This window comes from Haliotis asinina, chromosome 10 (assembly GCF_037392515.1).
Source record: "Haliotis asinina isolate JCU_RB_2024 chromosome 10, JCU_Hal_asi_v2, whole genome shotgun sequence".
Lineage (NCBI taxonomy): Eukaryota > Metazoa > Mollusca > Gastropoda > Lepetellida > Haliotidae > Haliotis > Haliotis asinina.
In genome coordinates this window covers 34,142,030-34,166,080 of record NC_090289.1, presented here as the reverse complement: position 1 = coordinate 34,166,080, position 24,051 = coordinate 34,142,030, and the positions used below count along the sequence as shown (strand labels likewise).

General features: G+C 40.7%; 1 protein-coding gene and 1 pseudogene across 2 annotated transcripts; both read left to right on the top strand.

The window, feature by feature from the left end:
* Positions 1-1,553: 1,553 nt before the first annotated feature.
* On the top strand, positions 1,554-8,595 carry LOC137298665 (tripartite motif-containing protein 2-like; annotated as a pseudogene).
* Positions 8,596-12,332: 3,737 nt separating this feature from the next.
* LOC137297659 (protein PML-like) lies at positions 12,333-22,881 on the top strand. 2 transcript variants are annotated; one of them, XM_067829563.1, is made up of 6 exons: positions 12,333-12,428; positions 15,472-16,550; positions 17,251-17,315; positions 17,569-17,677; positions 18,667-18,732; positions 20,737-22,881. In XM_067829563.1, the coding sequence occupies exons 2-6, from the start codon at positions 15,473-15,475 to the stop codon at positions 21,474-21,476; spliced, it is 2,058 nt and encodes a 685-aa protein (XP_067685664.1). In that variant the 5' UTR covers positions 12,333-12,428; position 15,472; the 3' UTR covers positions 21,477-22,881. The 2 variants fall into 2 exon arrangements, with proteins under 2 accessions (XP_067685664.1, XP_067685665.1); XM_067829564.1 differs by lacking the exon at positions 12,333-12,428 and adding an exon at positions 12,811-13,200.
* The last annotated feature ends 1,170 nt before the right edge of the window (positions 22,882-24,051 follow it).

Here is a 24,051-nt window from a genome sequence, read left to right as displayed (position 1 = left end):
CTACAATTGACTTTATTTAAAAATGGTAAAATGGTTTCATTAGGTAAATATTTGTATCATACATCAGTGCACATCACAATGGATATCAGACATAGAAAAGAAAATCCATCGTTTTAGTGAGTAAGTGAGTGAGGGTTTTTTGGTCCTTTGGATTAAACAGTATTCCAGTTATTTCACGGTATTTAATCTTTATGGTTGCCTGAAGATCCGGGTTAGAATTGGTCTTCAGAAACTCATGTGTGTCGTAAGGAGAGACCAGCTAACGGGATCAGGTGGTCAAGCTGAAACGCCCGAAGTGATGTAGATCTCACCAATGTACCACTATAGTTAGAAACACGAAAACGGATGTGTTGCCAACGAACTAGGAAACCAGGATTCAAACCAAATAATTAGGTCAGACCCGGACCATGTCTGGAAAATAATCCTTTCTGAAACATGGAAAGCAAAAGATGAGAACAAAACTCCACAAAATTTGCAGGCATGGTAACTATAATCCGTCAAAGGGCCATACCACACTGTCAACATGTGGAAAGCATTTTGGAAATAACATCCCCCAAACCGTCTCTTATCCATAATAAATGTACACTTTAAGAAAAAGTTGTCGTTTGTTTCTATGAAACGATGATCCAAAGAGTTCGTGTTTCCTGTTGGTTAGACCTGCAACTGCTCGGGTGGTGGGTAGCCAGGTGGACAAAGCATTCGTTCGTCACATGGAAAAGCCGGGGTCCATTCCAAACATGTGTTCAAACTGTGAAGCCAATTTCTTGTGTTCCCTGACGTGATATTGATTGAATATTGATGAAAGAAATGTAACACTCACTCACTGACGTCAAGAGCTGACATCAACTTTATTTATATCTACATATATGGTTGTCCTTTGCCGCTGACTTAGAACATATTTTGGTAGATGATCGCTCACCTGAAAGAATTGTTCACAGAAGATTTCGAATAATCAGATTACATTTATGGCATTTTATGTTCTATACATTTAACAATGCATCTTCTCCCAATCAAAGACTGTTGGGTAACCCAGTGATTAGAATACTCACTCGTCACACTGACAAAAAACGTTTTCGATGCCAGCCAGGTACAAAGTGTGAAGCCATTTCTCATGTTCTGATGTTGCTAGGATATTGCTAAAAGTAGCGTAAAACTAAACTCACTCACTCGGGGCAAACAGATTTAGCTTCACCCTTGTCATTTTGAGTTTACTGTTTTGGAAATGTGACAGACTGAGGCACACATATTGACAGTCCAATCAGAGGATGTTTTACAGAATTAGCATGTGTTGAGTGTGTGTATTCCATGTATAGAAACGTGGTCGATACTGTGCCATTGTTTGTGCTAAATCACTGTTCCAAAAGACACTCTGAGACCAATATTTTCCAAGTGTTCAAATTGGTCCACAGTTTAAAATTAACTCGCCAAAGTAAACTGCTTTATTTGATATCCAGCAATTACAGGGCGGGGACACCAGACACGATTCCAGCAATGTGAATCCCATTTTTACCGCGGAAATATATAGATATTGCTCAAAGAGGCATAAAGTCCCCTCAACTCACATGATCCGTTGAAATATTTTTCTAATCTGAAACGGTTTGACAGTGTATGAAATAAAATTTCCAAGTTGTAATGTCAGTGAGTGATCATGGGTGTGTTTGCTACAGGATGGATTCAGACCCTGTGTTTCCCAAGTGTGTGGTGTGCAGCACCTCCTTCAGCTACAGAGGGCCACAGCCGCATCTGCTTCCCTGTCTACATCCTGTATGTGCGGAGTGTCTCAAGGCACCGGAGGTAACAACTCTGGGCTGCTCTGTCTGCTTAAAGAGTCATGATAAAAATGTTGGGAGTTTCCCCGAAGACAGTGTTGTTCTTGGGGACGTCCTCAGCCAGACAATGAAGCACCGGCCGTCAGACTTCCAATGTACCAACAGGATGGATGGGAACCAGGCAATGTATTGGTGTCAGGATTGTGAGGAATATTTCTGTGAGCACCGCCATATATCACATTCGGAGGTGAAAGCAACTAGGAATCACACAATGAAGTGGATTTCTGATCTTCCATGTTCATCAAGGACATCCCAGTCCATCTGTCAGAAACACGGACAACGTTTGAACGTCTATGATAAAGATTGTGACTGTTTCATCTGTTTTGAATGTTGTTACGAAGATCACGCCAGGCATGGTACCGACAGAGCTGATTTGTTCTTGAGTCGTGAACATGACGTCTTGAGGGCTTACCTGAAATTTGTTTCAGAGAAGAAAGAAAAGATCATTTCAGCAAAAGAAACGGTTCCAGTACAAGCAACACGTATTGAGGAGAAGGCCGTTTCCCTCCGGGATGCAGTTCAGCAAACATTTTCTGAGCTGAGAGATGTGATAGATCAACGTGAAAAGGAGGTCCTTGTGGAGCTAGATCAGACTTTAGACGCCATGAGAAAAATCAATGACAGTCGACTCCCTGTCCTGGAGTCATCAGAGACATGCTGCCGGACAATATTTGACTACATCAACGCGACGATCCTCTATGCCTCACCTTCCCACCTCCACAAAGTGAAAAATTCAATCACTCAGGCCTTTGAGTCTTGTATAGAGGCTGACGTTCCTGTTGTTCACAAATTCGAACCGTGTACCGTCTTCTCAAAGCAAGGCTTTCCTGATTTGAAATCCTTCGTGTCATCCTTTGGTGCTTTTATGTCTTCAGTTACCCCGACAAAATCAACTATGGAAGCATCGCTAAAAACAGGTAATTTTCAAAAGTTTTTACGTTCTTTTCATGTAATATGTTATTACCATAGATGCCTTATGATCTTCTAATTATTTATACTTTCTATTTCTATTATTCTGTTATAGTGATACAGTTGTGCATGTTTTTTTCTTGCCAGTGTGTTTGCCAGGCAGAGGAGTGTATATGTATAGAGAAGCATATAGTCATACTCTTCTGTGTCTAACCTAAGGTTGTCTGGAAGAAAAATCTTTCCTGTTTGTATGCTTTCATTATTCGTAATTCATCGCTTCTGTCGACCGTCGATTACCTCGAAGTATTCATGTAAGTCCCCATCCTGGATGATGGTACGTCCCTTCGACTGTGCCACTTCACTGTTTGTATCTAAGTACGGCATACGTTATTTAAAAAAATAATTCTGCACAACATACCTGCGTGGGGAACTTCCATCAATATGAAGCCTGTTTTGTAATAACGATAACATGTCTATATCCTTACCAGCATTGTACCGGGCGTATTTTTGGCTATATCTGCTGTTGATGCTTTTACAGGCCTTCAGATGAAATTGGAAGCAGATATTGATGAACTTCGGACAAAGAACAGAACCGCTCAGATGGTAAATATGTTTTTTGTAATAATGTTTTTAACTATGACAGAAAGTCTGAAGACCCGAAAGTATAGGTGCTGCATGTAATGCATTTAATACGCTTTATTTTTCTCCAATGATGTAATATTTCAAAAGGGAAGTCACTGAACATACTGTCATCATCATAACAAGATCAGTATCGAGGGCAACAGTAATGAACATATTCAGATCTTAAAAGTACTCTGTTTTTTATACTGTCCAGTGCATCAATATACTGAACATTAAAGCCTATAGGAAGAAACTGAAGCTGAAGACTTTGCAGAAAGATATATCCAGACACCAGGGGATCGTGATACAGTTAAATCCCATGGGTAAGTTTCTTCAGTAGAGGATACAGTGATAGATGATACGGAACCCTTTTTAGTTATTATTTGCCCCACTCGTTATTACACGCCGCACTCGGCAGTTTTGTGTCTATATTACATCTAACTGTAAACAGTGAATACAGCGATTGGCATCATGACCGTTAGTGTCACTTTCCAATGACCTTAACCAAGTCACGAAGTTAGACCACCTAACCTCCTTGGTCGGAAACCGTGGGTCAGCGAAGAGAGATAATTTCTTTTGTCTGAGGTACGAAATATGAAATTTCTCTCTCCTAGCATCGGAGGATACAACAATGGGCGCTATGGTAGGTATAAAAGGGAGGGAAATTTGAATTAGGTTATTCTCAGCTGTGGTGCACCAGCGGTCAGTTTTGATTATGGCCTGTCCCGCGAGAGTCAACACTGACAGTGACAAGTTAGACACCATTTTGAAAAAGTTGGATCAATCACAAGCTGAAATTAGGAAGGCAATTAATGAGAAGATTGAAGGTCTGCGAGATGGGTTTTATAAAAAATCTAAAGGAGTACATTAATTGAAAGCCGAGAGGGACTATCAGTGGAAAAGAGAAGGAAACAAAATTCAGTTTTCTTTCAATTCAGGAACTCTGGAAAACTTAGAACAGTTATGTTTTGCAGTTCAATATGGTAAGACTGGTTGATTAGTCAAGAAGTTTGCAGGTTCCAGACAAAAAACAAGCACATAAAGATAGCTGATTCCTCAGAAGGGGGTTGGGAAACAGTGCGCAGTTATGTGGCTCATGAATTGGCGTCAGATTCTGATGATGACGAAAGGATCAACCGAGCAGAAAGCAAAGCTATTAAGAAAATCAAGACAAGGGCATCTCGTTCCGCATGGTTGCACCCCTATAAGTCGACCCAGCGTCGTTCCACGACAGTCACTCAAGTTTCAGTGGATTCCCATGCTAGTGATCGGTCTAGTAATTTTCGTAGCCGAGGTCAAAATAGAGAGGCCAGGAGCGTGCTTCATGTGTGGCGACTTTAGTCATTGGAGACGTCAGTGTCCCTTGCTCAACAACACAACACAACAACGTGGGAAGCTTGACAGAGAGTAGGATACGTTCCAAGGAAGCAGAACCTGAAGTTGAGTATACTTTATGTGATGATACTGTAAACTTTGTTGAACCTGGCCTTACAAATGACTTTATGAATATGAACAAGATGGGCTAGATATAATTGTGAAAGGTAGACTAAAAAATCATGTTTCGTTTTGGAGAGAAATATGTACTAGACATTACTGAAAACGGATACAAAATACCTTTTTATTCCACCCCAAAAAGAATGAATATAAGGAACAATAGATCTGCCAGTGAGAATTCTGACTTTGTGTCATTGGCTGTTCAAGATTTGTTGCGCAGAGGGTCGTTGTTAATCCTTTATTTGTAGCTGTACAACATTCTGGTAAGAAGCGTCTTACCTCAGACTTGTCTAGAGTGAATAAACATTTGGAAGGCCTCAGTCAAGTATGAGGACTGGAGAACTGCATTGTTGTACATAGAAAAGAATGATTGGCTAGTGAATTTCGACATCCATTCTGCATACCACCATATTGATATTTACCATGAACATACGCAGTTTCTAGGATTTGCATGGGGATCAGGAAAAGACATGAAGTATTTTAAATTTCTAGTCCTTCCGGGGTTTTTTTAGTACAGCTCCTTATGTGTTTACTAAGGTTACCAGACAGTTGGTAAATGTTTGGCGTTTCCAAGGTTACAAGATTATTACTTTTCTAGATGATGGGATCCTGTCAAGTTTTTCCGAATGTGAAACAACTGTTGGCCAAATTGTCAAACAAGATTTGTTTAAAGCAGGCTTTGTACCAAAAGCAGAAACGTCACTATGGAAGCCGGTTCAGGAGATCGAATGTTTGGGTTTTATCATAGATACTAGACACATGAAGTTGCCCATCCCTCAACGGATAATTTGTAAGCTTAAGCAAAGTATAGGAGAACCTTTGTCTTCTACTGCACCGCGGTTCCGGTGAAGAGCTTGACTTCGGTTGTTGGACAGATAGTTGCTATGAAGATGGTTGTTGGTACTTTGTGTCAACTAATGACACAGTTTCTGAGTATTCAGACCCTCCAGGCTAAATCGTGGACGACACCTGTGATGCTATCGTGTTTGAGAAGAGATATAATTTTGTTCTGCGCATATTGACAGACTCAGTGAGTGAACTCTATGCTATGCAAGCATTCCTACACGGGGTAGTTTACAGTGATGCTAGGGAAATTTGAATTAGGTTATTCTCAGCTGCGATGCACCAGCGGTCAGTTTTGATTTGTCACGTTATATTGTGTGATTTCTGTGTGAGTGGATATACTCACTGTGTGTATATATGTATGTGTTCTATACTGAATGTTTAATTCCCGTGTCATGTTACGGACCGAGGACTGGTCCTGTTGAATGGGACGGACATGTCCAGGCTGGCGAGCCGTTAGAATACGTGAGTCATTGGGGAGCATTTGCCATGAGCTGTGCAAGATGCAAAACTTGAGATGTAGTGTACAGATCTGAAGTTGATTCAGTGATGTGAGGAGACGGCGCGATATCTAAGTCCAAATGAATGTACATTGTGCATCTTCTATCAAATTACATAATTATTCTGTTACGAATAAACTGTTGGTGCACCGTATAGCTTGCCATATTATGTAAGTGTTTGTTGTTTGTGAATAAGGAGTTGGAGAATAATTCTAACCCAGAAACGTACGTGGGGTACAATGGGGTGAGGGTAACTGTCCCTATCTCAAGCATGAACTATATTCGACAAGCAATTCACCATCCTTACATCCAGTGCGATCAATGTCTTGTAAACATTATGCATGCAGTCCACTGACAGACAAGCCTCACCCTGAGCAATATCATTACAATATTAGTTAAAAAATTAGTTATCAGTAATATTAAACGTTTAGCTGCCTTTCCTGCCTTACAAACACCTTCCGAGGGGTGGGGAAGGAGGAGGAGGTCGGGTAGTTAGTCCTACATGGGTGCAACGTGTGAAGTCCATTTCTGGTGTCCTCATTCATCGGTGATATATTGAATATTGTTAAAAGCGACGTAACACATACTTCCTCACTTATCTGTCCAAAAGAACTATAGAAATTGTTATATTTCTGATATTTTCGGAGACTTTCTATAAATAGTGTTATTCATTCACGGGTATACAAGGCATTTATATGTACGTTGTTGCTACAGCAAATACACATTGTCCAGCAAATAACACAGTGCATTCTCTTACAATGTACCTTTTCTAGTATTAACGTAACGCTTAAGGTACCCACTTTTTCCAGGCAACGACAAACATACTTAGCTACATATTCTTGGGACAGTGAACCGAGCGCGACATGTTGTTGTATGTAAGTATAACGTCCTCTACTGTTTAAGTATATTCCCGCACAACTAAGCAAGGTGGTGTTAACATGTCATGTATAACTAGCTATCACGTACAGCGCAAAGGAAATCCACCAATTGTGTTTAAATGAAGAAAGTAGATAGGAACGTATGGTCACAGAAGGTTGTAGTTTTTAAAAATAATGCCAGATGCTATCAGTCGTGACATCCGCACAGAAATGTGTATACTTGTAAATATCTTTTGCAATGTATGATAACACATTTTTAAAGTAAACAGTAGATAGGAAAGTATGGTCATAGAAAAAACAGCCATTACAATAATGCCACACGCGATCAGTTGTAACATCCGAAATGTGTGTACTCGTAAATATCTTTTGCAATATATGATAACCCATATATAAAGTAAAGAGCAATCATGATTGAAATGCTTAAATGTTTAAAAATCCAGACTGCTTCCAATATGCTTGATCTGGGTCACGAGGCAACATGGTTTGTTATTGAAATATTTCATTTATTGTATGCCGAAGGTTGACATACAGGTCAGAAAGCGAGTGAGTACTGATCTTGCACAGTGTGCACGTATGTGGATCAAAGTCAGTTGAAGTTAAAGAACAACCACAGAAGGTGGAGGCAGATGAAGTCGGGGTACCGTTGCCAGTGAGGTCGGGATATAGGACCTCTTGATTTCATTAGCTGTATTTGGTACTACCAGGACTGAACATGGGTATGTCCTAGGTTGCTGAAACACGCGTTGTAATACAGGCGATGAATGATAGATATTAACTGGTATCTATAATCATTGTATTTTGTCTGATCCTATGACAGGTCCAAAGATGAAGTTTGATTCTGACAAAGTAAATATCTGCGGAGCAAACATTAATGACAAAGGCCTTCTCTACAGCAGCACACATCCTGAATGGGAAGGAATGAAGTTAATGGACCCCAGTGGGAAGATGTTGAAGAAGTACAGTGGCACCTGCAGCACATCCCCACTGCCCTCTAGCGGCCTGGTGTACTGGGAGGTGGAGGCGGATGTGGAACTGGACAATCCTCTGGGTGATCGGCAGCTTGTGTTGGAGATCGGGGTGTGCGGAGAGGATGTCATGGATAGCACTCATTTTATCGGCGGTCAGTCTAATTCATGCAGTCTCTACACATCAAGTGATAAGAATAATGTGAGGAGCTTTATAGCTGTTAATGGAAATTTAAATTATATAGCAACATCTAACGTTTTTGACAACAGGGCAGGAACATCCGTGACATTAAAGTTTGGAGTTCTTGTTGATACTGAGACGATTGCGGTATCTTTCCTTGACACCAACAACAGAGAAGTGTTGGGATCAGGATGTATTGTTGATAACAAGCCACAAGATGGATACAAGAGAAAGATGTGGCCTGTATTTGCGGTATTTGATAACCCAAAGAGAGTTGAAATGAAACTTGTGAGTGGACGGCATCTACAGATGGAAGACTGGAAGAAGAAGCTTCTCGAAGACGCCAGGAATATGTGTGCTGAAGGGAATCGATAGCATGGCTACAAACACAGCTCAGGTGCTCAGCTCTGGTAGACATCGCGATCAAAAGAAAACAAAAGCAATAACAATTCAATGAAAGACTGCCACTCCTCTCGCGTTCCCGGCAGAAGAAATTTATGAGACAAGTCTCTGCCGATGGATTCAGGTTTTGAGTGAGTGGGTGAGGTGGGTGATAGAACGTTTCTGTAATATATGTTAATTTACTTTTCTACTCTCTCATAATAGAAATATATGAGAGAGAACAGGAGACGGTAGAAGGTCTTGGCTAGGCAAAGAGACCTGAAGAGGATTTCAGAAGAAGACATTTTTATAAACTAGAGATTATATATAGCGGCAGAAGTCAAAGTTCGAAATCTTCCTTCAATCAGAAACCTTTTGTTCAACCTCTGAGTCAAGACTGACAGTATGAACTGAATAAGTTTTTTACTTTTTACTTTGATAGAAAATGTTTGTTTGCTATTGTTAACAATGCCAACAGTAAGTGACTTTACCTCCCAACACAGTTTTATTACTATAGACCAGTGTTACGTTTTAGATGAAGAATTTACTTTATTTGAATTGAAGACGTCATTATGAGCCGACATATTTCAAAACCTTCGTTCTTGATGTTCTTGTACACGAATATACTAGTTTTGAGCTTATGATGCGTGCGCATCCCCAGTTCGTTTTCCTTTTCCTTCATACTCATGACACAATGATATTTATGCAATAAGGCATCTACTGTATGAACATTTCTTGCTTATGTTGTAGATGTTACATTTTTCCTTTTGTACATTCTTACGAGCAGCTCCTTTTGTCGCGAATCCCACGGAATTCACTTGATTTCTGAACTTATTGCACTTTGTAAACCTAACCGTAAACACTGATAAACAGGAAGATCGTATTTCCCGTGATAGTAAACTTCAGAAAAAAGGGGGAAATCTATTTTGAGTTACGTTTTTGTTTCGTACTCATTTTGTGCATTAATATAAATAGCTCATGTTGATTTCCAAAGTATTGATAAATTGTCCAGATCTAATAATTGTACCTTAACCCAACCTCTGTATAAAATTTCACCTCATCGCTTTAACACAACTGTAAAAAGCAATACTACTTTGTTGATGTCCCAAATGTTCAACTGAATGAAAAAGGATCATATACAGTTTCATTGTGGATGGTACATCTTTACATGCTCCAAGGTGCACCTGCAAGTTACCATTTCAGATGTTAATGCAATCATGTTAGTATGTTTCGAGAGAAATTGTCATTAAAAAGACGAAACCATGGTATTTTGTTGCATTGTTTTGCAGTCAGTAATCCTTTAAATGGTTGTCACATAAAGTACACGTTTGATGAATCACATATTTTTCATTTATGTGGACATTATACTTTAATATCATGTTCCATAGTATATTTCTGACAGAGGTGATCCGTGAACAATACACTCTCTGACACGTATTAACAAAAGTGGATGTCAGACCCCCTCACAAATCTTAAGAAATCTCTGTCGATACAACATTTTCAGAATTGGAATACGTATTGTTTCACCAAATCAGGATTCGAACCCATGACTCACAGTAGCAAAAAGTGGGAGTAAACAGACCTCACAGCAGCGCCCATGTTAGACCTGTGAATAACATATATTATGCGTTTGTTTCTCACGAATCTACAATTTGTTTCGTGTTGTATCGTCTTACATTAACGACATAACAGTTATGTACGGAGCAATGAATCCTGCAATCCTGCTGATACAGTTCCCGATGCCACTTAATAATCCAGAGAACTGTAGTGCGATGTCGGCGCAGTTTGCAAGGTAGCCTCCAAAATCGAATCCAACCACTTCAACAGCTCCACACTACATGGTATAGTTACCTGAAACGGAAGACAGTTTGCAATTGCTAACCAGCATTCACATGGCCTCAGACCAGAGTTATGGAAGGACAACGTTTTCGGAAGGAAAATAGGAGAATATAGTGCCTTGTTTAAATGGGCTGTTCTGCCTGTACTACTGTTTCTGGTTGATTTGTGATAGCTTTAATGGAAGGTCAGACATTGTACTTTGTTGCCAATTTCTGGCCCCAAATCTGTACATGGTATTGACACCGGCCTACCATGATGTGACTCCAAGTTCAAGTGTGTATCGGTGACCATTGTTGACAATGAATACAGCAACAAAGAGCGATATTTTGCTGGTTAAGCGACAAGAGGCATGTTGGTAAGCATGTAACAGAACAGCTTATGAGCAATATTAATTATGGTGGAATGGCATATGTCACTGTAGATAGCAAAGAAGGAAAATAATTGTGGTCTGAGGGCACATCTGGCGCAACGATGACTCAGCGTAACATCACTGCCACAGGCTAATTTGCATATCACGTGACCGGACTTTTCTGCTGTTTGTAAACAAACATGCATATTCATGACTAAGTAGGGACTGACATAACGCAAGCGATTCGGCGCAGTTTTCATACTGTTTTACACTTTTACGTAAATATTCATCTACAACTGCGTGAGTAAGGTTTATGACAAAACACGCTCATATTCCAAACCGACTATTGTCCGCAAGGATTCGATGACAGCACGTGGAGCCGTACAGCCTATGTAAACAAAGGATTGCTGTGCAAATCGAAATAGTGTTACACGTTTCAGGATATTTTCTCAGTGTAACTAAAACCGTTTCAACAACGATGTTTAATTAGACGTGCATACTCATAAAAATTAAAAGAGTTAAGGAATATGTACATTATATTGAATGGACTTTGTAAGATGTGACCAATTGCTACATATTTCTGGCCTGTGGCCGAGGTACCTTCCTGTCTGGTCGCATGGACCTCTGGGTAGGAGAGTGACCTTTGAGAAGAAGACAAAAACGACGTTAGCTCATGCCACACGTGATGTTAAGCTTTTATTTCTGTGAGAAGAGAACATGTAAAGTTAGCTGATGGTGTTATTGTGAATTGGGAAAAGTAGATGACTCTCAAGTGTGAATAATTGCCTTCATGGTGAAGTGGTGTTTTGAGCGCTCGGCATTAATGGGTGCAAGAAGGACTGGTCGACTCGGAGTCAGTTTAATGTGTCTGATCGGGGTATTCATGCTTAACTTTGGCATGGTATCTCAGTGAGCTAGCACTGTGAAATAGGGATGTCACGATTTACCGATGCACCGGAGCATCGTCGGCAGGCTTTACTCTATACGATATACACGCTCCAGGGGATTTGATATCGATTTGGTTTTTAAAAATATATTTCACAATATATAACACATTTATCTCTTGTATTTTTTTACACAAAACAACACGCATCCATCCATGCAGACATCGATCCATTCACACACACGCACACACGCACACACGCACACAGAGTGTCATCTTGTATCAACGAATACACATGGCTTTGGCATAGCATTTTTCCTCGGAATGATTTTCACTTCACATTTCCCACAATTTCAATCGCCTATGATATTTTGTTGTTGTATAATAATCAAGCGGGTTGTAACAGTCATGTCCTGCTATGTTAAGCGTTATAGACCTCGCTGTGCTACAGCTGAAATAAAGCTGACATCCTCTCGGCAAAAGGGCCGTAGTGGGGGTAGCCTAGTGGTTAAAGCTTTCGCTCATGATTCCCCAAACCCGGGTTTGCAGCGGTGTGAAAAACATACTCACTCACTCACAAGTCGGTTAGGCGTTGTTTTCATTGTCACATTGATATTTTACAACGGTTCGTCTTATAACTGCAAGCCTGTGTCGTTATTCAAGGGAGGCTACTCCATTGCCTAGCGCACACTCAACATTGAAGTTATGACGACGAAGTATGTTGTGTGAGTAGATCGCTCTGGAGTTGCTGTTCAGGTACAGTGGTAGGGAATATTCACATATTTGTGAGTGTGAGCGTGAGTGTGAGTGTGAGTGTGAGTGAGTGTGAGTGTGTGCGTGAGAGAGAGAGAGAGAAAGAGAGACGAATATGATGGTTCGGATGATGCAGTTTGATACTGTTTCGTTTCTTACAGTGTTTGTAATATCTATAACCAACATTGAAGAATTTTTTGCGTTGGCAGAGCCGATTAAGGGCTTCAGGTTTTTCGGTAAAAACAGCTTTACCTATTTTCACTTTCGATTCCAGGAATTAGGAGCTAACTACATTCAGTTAGGTTTACATTCTGTTTATATTATAAATAGCATAAGCTATTCCTATTTTCACTTTCGATTCCAGGAAAAATGACTATAGTCAGTTAGGCTATTGGTCTGTTATGTTCATGTTAAATACCGTGACATTATACCTGTCTTTGGTTTTCTTAACTGAGTCTTTGTACAAGCGATTCATGCTGTTGTTTGTGGTCAACTGCATGCTGTTATTGTACATGCACTCTGTTATAACTTGAATCAGGATATTTCTGCGCGTCGATATCGAGACATACACCACTTAGCCTGTTGCCAGATATCCAGTGTATTTGAAATTGGATTAAGGTTGCGTTCAGTATACCTGCACTAAACCGCGACGTGGACCAGTTCGAAATTGTGTCCGTTAGCACTCAGATATACCACGCAACAGTTCATATCCGTCAGAACATGGATACACGATTCAAACACAATATACATTCTGACTGACTCGTGTTATTCCAAGGTAAGTCGAATGTTAAGTTTAATCTGACAACATGGATAGAAATCGGGCGTCAGAGAGCATCACAGTACGTTTTTATTGTTTCATATTTTACTCATTCCCAAATGTGAGCACACTTATAGTATAGATATAGGTAAGAGTGAGTGAGTGGGTATGTTTTACAGTGCCGTTAACATTATTCCAGCAATATCATGGCGGAGGACACTACAGCTTTACACATAGCACCCATGTGGGAAATCGACGAGGTATTTACGAGCGCATAATACAACTAATAAGTTACATTATATTATATTTAAGTGATTTTTATATTGGCTTAACTCTGTCTTTCATTAGGTACAAATCTGTATCAGATGGCCGTGCATGTTACAACATATATCAAATTTAGAAAGCCAAATTCATCTCCTGACTGGGTGAGTTTGGTTTAATCAGTATTTCAGTTATTTCACGGAGTGTAATCGTTATAGTTGCGGACCCATGCAGATCTGGGTTTTGAGTTGGCCTTCAGCATTCCATGCTTGACCTAAGAGGCGAACTAACTAACCGACTAACGGGATCGGGTGGTCAGGCTTGTAGCCTCAGTTAATGTCTCATTCTGGAGCATGCTTGTCTTAAGAGGCGACTAACGGGATCGGGTGGTCAGGCTTGTAGCCTCAGTTAATGTCTCATTCTGGAGCATGCTTGTCTTAAGAGGCGACTAACGGGGTCGGATAGTTAGGCTTGTAGCCTCAGTTAATGTCACACACTGGAGCATGCTTGTCTTAAGAGGCGACTAACGGGATCGGGTGGTCAGGCTTGTAGCCTCAGTTAATGTCTCATTCTGGAGCATGCTTATCTTAAGAGGCGACTAACGGGGTCGGATAGTTAGGCTTGTAGCCTCAGTTAATGTCACACACTGGAGCATGCTTGACTTAAGAGGCGACTAACGGGATCGGGTGGTCAGGCTTGTAGCCTCAGTTAATGTCTCATTCTGGAGCATGCTTGTCTTAAGAGGCGACTAACGGGGTCGGGTAGTTAGGCTTGTAGACTCAGTTAATGTTTCATTCTGGAGCATGCTTGTCTTAAGAGGCGACTAACGGAATCGGGTGGTCAGGCTTGTAGCCTCAGTTAATGTCAAACACTGGAGCATGTTTGTCTTAAGAGGCGACTAACGGAATCGGGTGGTCAGGCTTGTAGCCTCAGTTAATGTCTCATTCTGGAGCATGCTTGTCTTAAGAGGCGACTAACGGAGTCGGGTAGTTAGGCTTGTAGACTCAGTTAATGTCTCATTCTGGAGCATGCTTGTCTTAAGAGGCGACTAACGGGATCGGGTGGTCAGGCTTGTAGCCTCAGTTAATGTCTCATTCTGGAGCATGCTTGTCTTAAGAGGCGACTAACGGAATCGGGTGGTCAGGCTTGTAGCCTCAGTTAATGTCACACACTGGAGCATGCTTGTCTTAAGAGGCGACTAACGGGATCGGGTGGTCAGGCTTGTAGCCTCAGTTGATGTCACACACTGGAGCATGCTTGTCTTAAGAGGCGACTAACGGAATCGGGTGGTCAGGCGTGTAGCCTCAGTTGATGTCACACACTGGAGCATGACAAAGTCATCATCAGAATAAGCTCTTATATATGAGAGCAGGATTCAAAGAGTATCCCCCAGCGGATATGAACTGTATGAAAGAATTTGCCGCCCTACCAATATGTGAATTCCATTTCTGGTGTCCCTGTCGTGATATTGCTGGAATATTGCTGTAAAATAAAGTATGTATTTTCATCTCTTCTCTTTTCTGGGATACTTTTCTGCAATGTGAGTAGACTGAGGTACAGCCTGTATGTTCCATGGTCAATGCAATGCCACAGTTTGTGCTGAAATATACTCAGAGAGAAATATTTTCCAATTCACTTGTCATTATTTCAAAATATAACAATTATGAGACGAGTGGTCACTTTGTTGACTAGTTATCATGATAGATATACAGTTCCCAGCATAATACATTAGCAGCCGACTCTATTTTATTTGAAATGTTGATTTGATATACTTTGTATACCGTGCAACAACAATCCTTGACGTGTAAAACTGTGTAAATAAATAAATTTTGCAGTTGCAAGGATACCCTGGTCGTAATCTCTCTCTATATATGCATATATCCCACCAAAGAGGCATGAAGTTCTATCAGGCCATACGATCTGGTTCAAATAAATTCGGATCTAAAACGGTGTGTGATCGTCAAAGATCCATGTACACATATTTAAAGTTATAAATATGATGTTAGGTCACGGATGTATTTGTTACAGGATGGATTCAGAACCTGTGTTCCCTAAGTGTGTGGTGTGCTGCACCTCCTTCAGCTACAGAGGGCCAAAACCGCATCTGCTTCCCTGTCTACATCCTGTATGTGAGGACTGTCTCAAATCACCGGAAGTCACAACTCTGGACTGCTCTGTCTGCTTAAAGAGTCATGATAAAAATGTTGGGAGTTTCCCCGAAGACAGTGTTGTTCTTGGGGACGTCCTCAGCCAGACAATGAAGCACCGACCGTCAGACTTCCAATGTACCAACAAGATGGATGGGAACCAGGCAATGTCTTGGTGTCAGGAATGTGAAGACTATTTCTGTGAGCACTGTCATATATCCCACTCAGAGGTGAAAGCAACTAGGAATCACACAATGAAGTGGATTTCTGACCTTCCATGTACACCCAAAAGGCCCCAATCTATCTGTCAGAAACACAGACAACGTCTGGACGTCTACGACAGAGACTGCGACTGTTTCATCTGTTTCCAGTGCCACTATGAAGATCACGCCAGTCACGGTACCGACACAGCCGATATGTTCTTGAGCCGTGAACAAGACGTCTTGAAGGCTTACCTAAAATCTACTTCAGAAAAGAAGGAAAAGATCATTTCAGCAAAAGAAAAGGTTCTTGTACAAGCAAGATGTATTGACGAGAAGGCCGTACCCCTCCGGGATACAGTTCAACACACATTTTCTGAGCTGAGAGATGTGATAGATCAGAGGGAGAAGGAGGTGCTTGTAGAACTGGATCAGACTTTAGACGCCATGAGGAAGATCAATGACAGTCGACCACGAGTGCTGGAGTCTTTAGAGACAAGCTGTCAGTCAGTCCTTGACTACATCAGCGCCACTCTCCTCTACGCCTCACCTTCCCACCTCCACAAACTGAAGAGTTCCATCACACAGGCCTTTGAGTCTTGTATAAAGGCTGACGTTCCTGTTGTTCACAAATACGAACCGTATGTCGTCTTCTCAAAGCAAGGTTTACCAGATTTGAAATCCTTCGTGTCATCCTTTGGTGGTTTTATGTCTTCAGTTACCTCGAGAGAATCACCTATGGAAGCATCGCTGAAAACAGGTAACTGGTGCTTGGCTTTAAAGTTCTTTTCAATCAGATTCAGGCCATCATATGAAATTATATATTTTGATTATAGATATTTTGGCCTTAAGATCCTCTAATCATTTATGCTTACTATTATATGAATATAATAGTTATACAGTTGTGGGTGTTTTTTTCTTGGCAGTGTGTTTGTCAGACGGAAGGGCATGTGTGTTTTGTAAAGGGTATTTGTAATCACCTAATGCTACTGTGTCGAACCTATTGTTACCTCGAAGTAAAATATTTCCACTATGAAGGTTTTCATTAATCGTAATTCATCGGTTCTGTCGACTCTCGGTTACTTTGAAGTATACACGCAAATCCCCATCCTGCATCTATATTAAGGAGAGGCCGGGGAACCTGGATGGCAAGTCCCTTCAACTTCGACACTACAGTGTTTGTATCTAACTACGGTATACGTTCATGTTCATTGAAAATATCAGTTCTTCTCTACATACTGTGAACGATTGACTCCATCAAACATATTTTGGAATGATAACAACATGTCTACAGTGTTTGTATCTAACTACGGTATAGGTTCATGTTATTCAAAATCTGTTGTATTGTACATGCTATTAGTGGGTAACTCCTGTTCCATCAAAACATGTTTCGGATTAATCCTTGCCATCATTGTACCCGGCGTATTTCTTGGCTATATTTGCTGTTGATGCTCTTACAGGACTCCAGATGAAACTGGAAGCAAATATTGATGAACTTCAGACACAAATTAAAGATGCTCAGTCGGTAAATATATTTGTTGTAATATTGTTTTGTTTTTTATTTAATTGACTAGAAAGTCGGAAGACCCGGAGGTATGGGAGCTGTATTAACGTTTATACACATACGCTCTAATACGCTCTATGTATCTCAAGTGATGTAACATGCCAAATGGTAGTCACTGAACATTTTGTCTCCATCATTATAAGACCAGTAATGATGAACACAGTAATGAACATATTCGGATCTTGAAAGTATTCTGTTTATATATACCATCCAGCTTATCAATGCCCTGGAAAAGGAGGCCTCTAAGAATGAAGAGAAGCTGAAGACTTTGCAGGATGATGTATCCAGACTTCAGGCGATCGTGACACAGTTCGATGTCCTGGGTAAGCTTATTCAGTAGAGAAACACAGTCATGGATGATAAGGAAACTTTTCTAGACGAAACGTCTTTTAAAGACCTCTCGTTGTCGAATGTTACTTTTGGTTACTTTGATATTTGTTAATTTACCGTCATCTACACTAACTGTAACACACGAAATGAGCATGCCTCCTCCTCATTACTCATATACAATGTGGGCTTGAATATTTCTAAGCCAGAACCTTAAGTGAGGTACATTGGTGTTAGGGTAACTGTCCCTATCTTAAGCATGAACTATATTCGACAAACAATTAACCATCCTTACAGGCATTGCGATCTATCTTTCCTATAACGGCGGTCGGGTAGCCTAGTGGTAAAAACGTTCGCTCGTCACGCCGGAAGACCTGCGTTCGATTCCCATTGTGGGTACAATGTGTGAAGTCCATTTCTGGTGTCCCTGTCGTGATGTTGCAAGCATATTGTTAGAATTTGTTAAAATTGTTGAACCACACTTACTTACTTATCTACCCAAGAAAACAATAATTGAAACTGTTATATTTCTGATATTTATCAGATATTTCCTATTAATAGTATTACTCATTCACGGTTATGCAAGACATTTATATGTTGTTGCTTCGCACACGTTGCCCAGCAAATATCAAAATGCATTCTCTTACAATGTTCTTTTTCTGGTGACCCGTGAAGGTCCCGGGGTAGAATAGGCCTTCAGCAACCCATGCTTGCCATAAAAGGCGACTCAGCTTGTCGTAAGAGGCGACTAACGGGATCGGGTGGTCAGACTCGCTGACTTGGTTGACACATCGGTCATCGGTTCCCAATTGCGCAGATCGATGCTCATGTTGTTGATCACTGGATTGTCTGGTCCAGACTCGATTATTTACAGACCGCCGCCATATAGCTGTAATATTGCTGAGTGCGGCGTAAAACTAAACTCACTCACTCATTCACTCTTTTTCTGGTATTAACTAACGTTCAAGGTACCCACTTTTTCCAGGCAACGACAAAGATACTTGGCTACATGTTCTTGGGACAGAGAACAGAGCGAGACATGTTGTTGTATGTAAGTATATTTTCCTCTAGTGTATATTCAAGGATAAGCAAGCAAGGAAGTGTAATATGTTCTGTTAACATGTCATGTATAACTAGCTATCATTTAGGGAAATCCGCCAATTTTTAAATGAAGAAAGTAGATAGGAAAGTATGGTCACAGAAGTTGGTATTTTTAAAAAAATATCAACGATCAACAATAATGCCATACGATCAGTTATAACATCCGCACAGAAATGTGTGTACTTGTAAATATCTTTTTCAATGTATGATTTTTAAGGTAAACAGTAATGACAACTGACATACTAAAATGCTTAAAAAACAAGGCTACATGCAGTATACTTGATCTAACACACGAAGTAACGAGGTAACATATAGTTTGGTATTGAAACATTTTATTTAATGTATTTTTTTAAGCCGAAGGTTGACATACAGGTCAGAAAGAGAGTGAGTACTGATCTTGCACAATGTGCACATATATGGACCAAAGTCAGTTTGAGAAGTTAAGGAACACCCGCAGAAGGTGTATACAGGTGAAGTCGGGATAACACTTCCAGTGTGGTCGGGATTTGGGCCCTTGAGATTCCATTAGTTTTATTTTATACCACCGGGACGGAACATGTCTCTCTCTAAGGCTACTGAAACACGTGTAATAGTATAAGCGATATATGATACGAGTGTTGGCTGAAAAGTTCTAAGTCTCACTGTGAAAAAAACTTACAAAGTCCACGTTTGTAATTTATTTTTCTACATAGTCCCCTTCCAAGTTCACACACACACTTTTGCCAGCGATGCTGCAAGGCCCGAATCCCGGTCAGGAAGAAATCTTCTTCAGCTACCCTAAAAAATCAGTCACAGCGGAAATGACGCCATCATTACTTGCAAAATGGCGACCGTCGAGTTCCTTTTTCATTTTGGGGAACAGGTGGAGGTCAGAAGGAGCCAAATCAGGTGAATAAGGAGGATGGTCAATGAGTTCAAAGCCACAATCGCGGATTGTTGACATGGCCACCACCGATTTGTGAACAGGCGCATTGTCTTGGTGGAAGAGGACACCTTTAGCGATCATCCCTCGTCGTTTGGCTTTGATTGCTTCTCGCAACTGGTTCAGTAGATCAGCATAGTATCTGCCGTTGATAGTTTGACCTTTTTCAAGATAATCAATGAGCAGAATACCCCTGGAATCCCAAAAGACTGATGCCATCACCTTTCCAGCTGAAGGAACAGACTTGGCTTTCTTCGGAGCTGGTGAATCAGGATGCTTCCACTGTTTTGACTGTAGTTTTGTTTCTGGTTGAAAGTGATGTATCCAGGTCTCAGTTACAAATCGTGCCACAAAATCATCGGGATCTGCTTCAAAACGACGCAAATTGTCAAGGGACGTCTGGAACCTGACACGTTTCTCTTCTGCTGTCAAGAGCTTTGGCACCCATCTTGCAGAAACTTTCGTCATTCCTAATTCGTTGGTGATAATATGCTGAACCCTCTCATGAGAGATGCCCACTACACTAGCAATATGTCGAGTAGTCAATCGTCGATCATCCATCAACATATCGAGCACTCCCGTGATGTTTTCTGGAGTGGTTGCTGTTGAAGGCCTTTCTGAGCGTGGGTCATCATCAAGGCTTTGTCTGTCACGCTTAAATTCTGCAGCCCACTTCTTTACCGTGGAAAATGAAGGAGCATCATCCCCTAGAGTGGAGACCATGTCAGCATGTATCTGTGTTGGGGACATCCCTTTCTTTTGCAAGTACTTGATGACTGCCCTGTATTCAGTTTTGTCCATTTCTGATGATTTCAGGGGGTAGGTTTACCAAAAGAGCTGTAGTTGAGATAAAACTATTAGTACGTTTGTAGTTCTTGTGTCTATGATTCACTAAATGATTGTCCTCATTGGTGGCAAACACCTGTCTCTACCTGGTGGGGAAAAACCACTCAGACTAAGAACTTTTCAGCCAACCCTCGTAGATATTAACTGTTGTCTATAATCATTGTATTTTGTCTCATCCTATTACAGGTCCAAAGATGAAGTTTGATTCCGACAGAGTAAATCTGGACACAACACACATTAATATCAAAGGACATCTCATCAACACTCAGCATCTTAAATGGAGAAGAAAGAAGACTATCGACACCTGTGGGAAGATGTTGAAGAAGTACAGTGGCACCTGCAGCACCGACCCACTGCCCACTAGCGGCCTGGTGTACTGGGAGGTGGAGGCGGATGTGGAGCTGGACAATCCTGTGGGTCACAGGAATCTGGTGTTGGAGGTTGGGGTGTGTGGAGAGGATGTCATGGACAGTAGTTATTATATCGGCGGAGAGCCGTATTCTTGCAGTTTGTGCATATTAGGTGATGGGAATTCTGCGAAGATGTTTACAGTTATTCAAGGAGAGTATAAAGCAACAACTAACGTGTTTGACAACAGGGCAGGAACATCCGTGAGATTAAAGTACGGTATTTTTGTTGATACTGAGAAGATGGCGGTATCCTTCCTTGACACCAACACCATAAAAGTGTTGGGATCTGGACGTATTGCTGACAAGCTACAACGTGGTGTCGGATACAACAGAAAGATGTGGCCTGTATTTGCAGTATATTCTGGCCCAAAGAGAGTTGAAATGAAACTTGTGAGTGGACCGGATCTAGAGATGGAAGACTGGAAGAAGAAGCTTCTCGAAGACGCCAGGCAAATGTGTGCGGGAGGGAATCGTTACTATGGCTACAATCGCAGCTTCCTTTCTCAACATCGGTAAGCATCGCGATCACAATGTCATCCTTTCTGGTTCAATATAAAACTCGTCAGTATGACAGAAACAGTTAACCAGTTTGTTTGGCATTATGCCACTTTAAGCACCAACATGTTTATCAAGCACACGACTGCTCCATGTCTGCGTCCATGTCTAGTAGGGTTGCATCCCCGCGTCCCCTTCAGGATCCGCACCTGCCATCAATTCGACGAAAGAGGCAGACTGCCACTCCTTTCGCTTTCCCTGCGGAAGAAATTTACATTCACGAGACAATTCTCTGTCGATGTATTCAGGTTTTGAGTGACAGTGAATAATTGAGTGAGTGATAGAACGTTTCTGGTATATGTGTTATTTTACTTATCTACTCTCTCATAATAGAAATGTAAGCGAGAGAAAAGGAGACAGTAGAAGGTCTTGGTGGGGCCTGGAGAGGATGTCAGAAGACTACATTTTTATATGCTAGAGATTATTATTGACAGAAGTCAAAGTTCGAAATCTTCGTTCAGTCGGTAAAATTCGGTTCAACCTTTGAGTCAAAACTAACAATATGGACAGAATAAGTTTGATTTTTATTTTGTTAACACAGGTTTGTTTGATATTGTTAACAATGCTACCAGTAAAGTGACTTTACCTCCCAAGACTATTAAATTACTTTGGACCAGTGTTACGTTTTTGGATAAAGAATTTACCTTATTGAAATTGAAGACGTCATTATGAGCCTCCATATTCCAAAACCTTTGTTCCTGATGTTCTTGTACACGAATATACTCTGAGTAGTTTTGAGCTTATGATGCATGCGTATCCCCAGTTCTCTTTCCTTTTTCCTCATACTATTGACACAATGATATTTATGCATTATGGCAGGTGCTCTGTGAACATTTCTTACTCATGTTGTAGATGTTACATTTTTCTTTTTGTAATTTTGTACGAACAGCTCCTTTTGCCGCGAATCCCACAGAATTCACTTGATTTCTGAAGAATCTTATTGCATTTTGTAAACCTAACCGTTAATACTGATGAAAACGAAGATTATATTTTACGTGTTACTAAAGTTGAGAATAGGAGGAAATCTGTTTTGAGTTATGATTTTATTTCGTGATCATTTTATGCATTAATATAAATAGCTCATGTTGATTTTCCAAAGTATTGATAAATTGTCCAGATCTAGTAAATGCACGTTAACCCAACCTCTGTATAACATTTCACCCCGTCGCTTTAACACAACTGTAAAAAGCAATACTACTTTGTTGATGTCATACATGTTCAACTGATTGACAAAAGCTCATATTCACTTTCATTATGGATGGTAAACTTTACATGTTTCATTGTGCACCTACAGATTACCATTTCAGATGTTAATACAATCATGTTATGTTTCGAGATAAATTGTCAGTAAAAAGAAGAAACCATAGTGTCTGTTGCATTGTTTTGCAGTCAGTGACCCTTTAAATGGTTGTCACATAAAGTGAGTGAGTGAGTGAGTTTAGTTTTACGCCGCACTCAGCAATATTCCAGCTATATGGCGGCGGTCTGTAAATAATCGAGTCTGGACCAGACAATCCAGTGATCAACAACATGAGCATCGATCTGCGCACTTGGGAACCGATGATATGTGCCAACCAAGTCAGCGAGCCTGACCACTCGATCAGGTTAGTCGCCTCTTACGACAAGCATAGTTGCCTTTTATGGCAAGCATGGGTTGCTGAAGGCCTATTCTACCCCGGGACCTTCACGGGTATGTCACATAAAGTATACATGTTTGATGAATCATATATTTTTACATATATGTGGATATTATAGTTTAATATCATATTCCATAGTATATTTACACCAGCCTACCATGATGTGACTCCAAGTTCAAGTGTATATCGGCTCGACACTTCCGGTGACCATTGTTGACAATGAATACAGCAACAAAGAGCGATATTTTGTTGGTAAAGTGACGAGAGACAGGTTGGTCAGCATGTAGCAGAACAGCGTATGAGCATTATTAATTATGGTGGAATGGCATATGTCACTGTAGATAGCAAAGAAAGAAAATAATTGTGGCCTGAGATCACATCTGGCGCAACGATGACTCAGCATAACATCACTGCCACAGGCTAATTTGCATATCACGAGACCGGACTTTTCTGTTGTTTGTAAACAAACATGCATATTCATGACTAAGTAGGGACTGACATAACGGCAGCGATTCGGTGCAGTCTTTATGCTGTTACCGTTACTATAATATTCTTCTTCAAGTGCGACAGTAAGGTTTATGACAATACACACTTATATATATTTCAAACCGACTGCATTGTTTGCTGTCCGTAAGGCTTCGATGACAGCACGTGGACCCGTACAACTCATGTAAACAACGGATCGCTGTGCAAATCGGAATAGTGTTACACGTTTCAGGATATTTTCTCAGTGAAACTAAACCATTTTTACAACGATGTATAATTAGACGTGGTGTAGACTCATAAAAAATAAAAGAGTTAAGGAATATGTACATTATATTGAATGGACTTTGTAAGATGTGACCAATTGTTACATATTTCTGGCCTGTGGCTGTGGTACCTTCCTGGTTGGTCGCATG

Excerpts from the sequence above, each read along its gene's own strand:
- LOC137297659 (XM_067829563.1), top strand. The coding sequence starts at position 15,473 with ATGGATTCAGAACCTGTGTTCCCTAAGTGTGTGGTGTGCTGCACCTCC. Across the intron at positions 17,678-18,666 it reads GACACAGTTCGATGTCCTGG|GCAACGACAAAGATACTTGG; the intron begins GTAAGCTTATTC and ends CACTTTTTCCAG. Across the intron at positions 18,733-20,736 it reads AGCGAGACATGTTGTTGTAT|GTCCAAAGATGAAGTTTGAT; the intron begins GTAAGTATATTT and ends ATCCTATTACAG.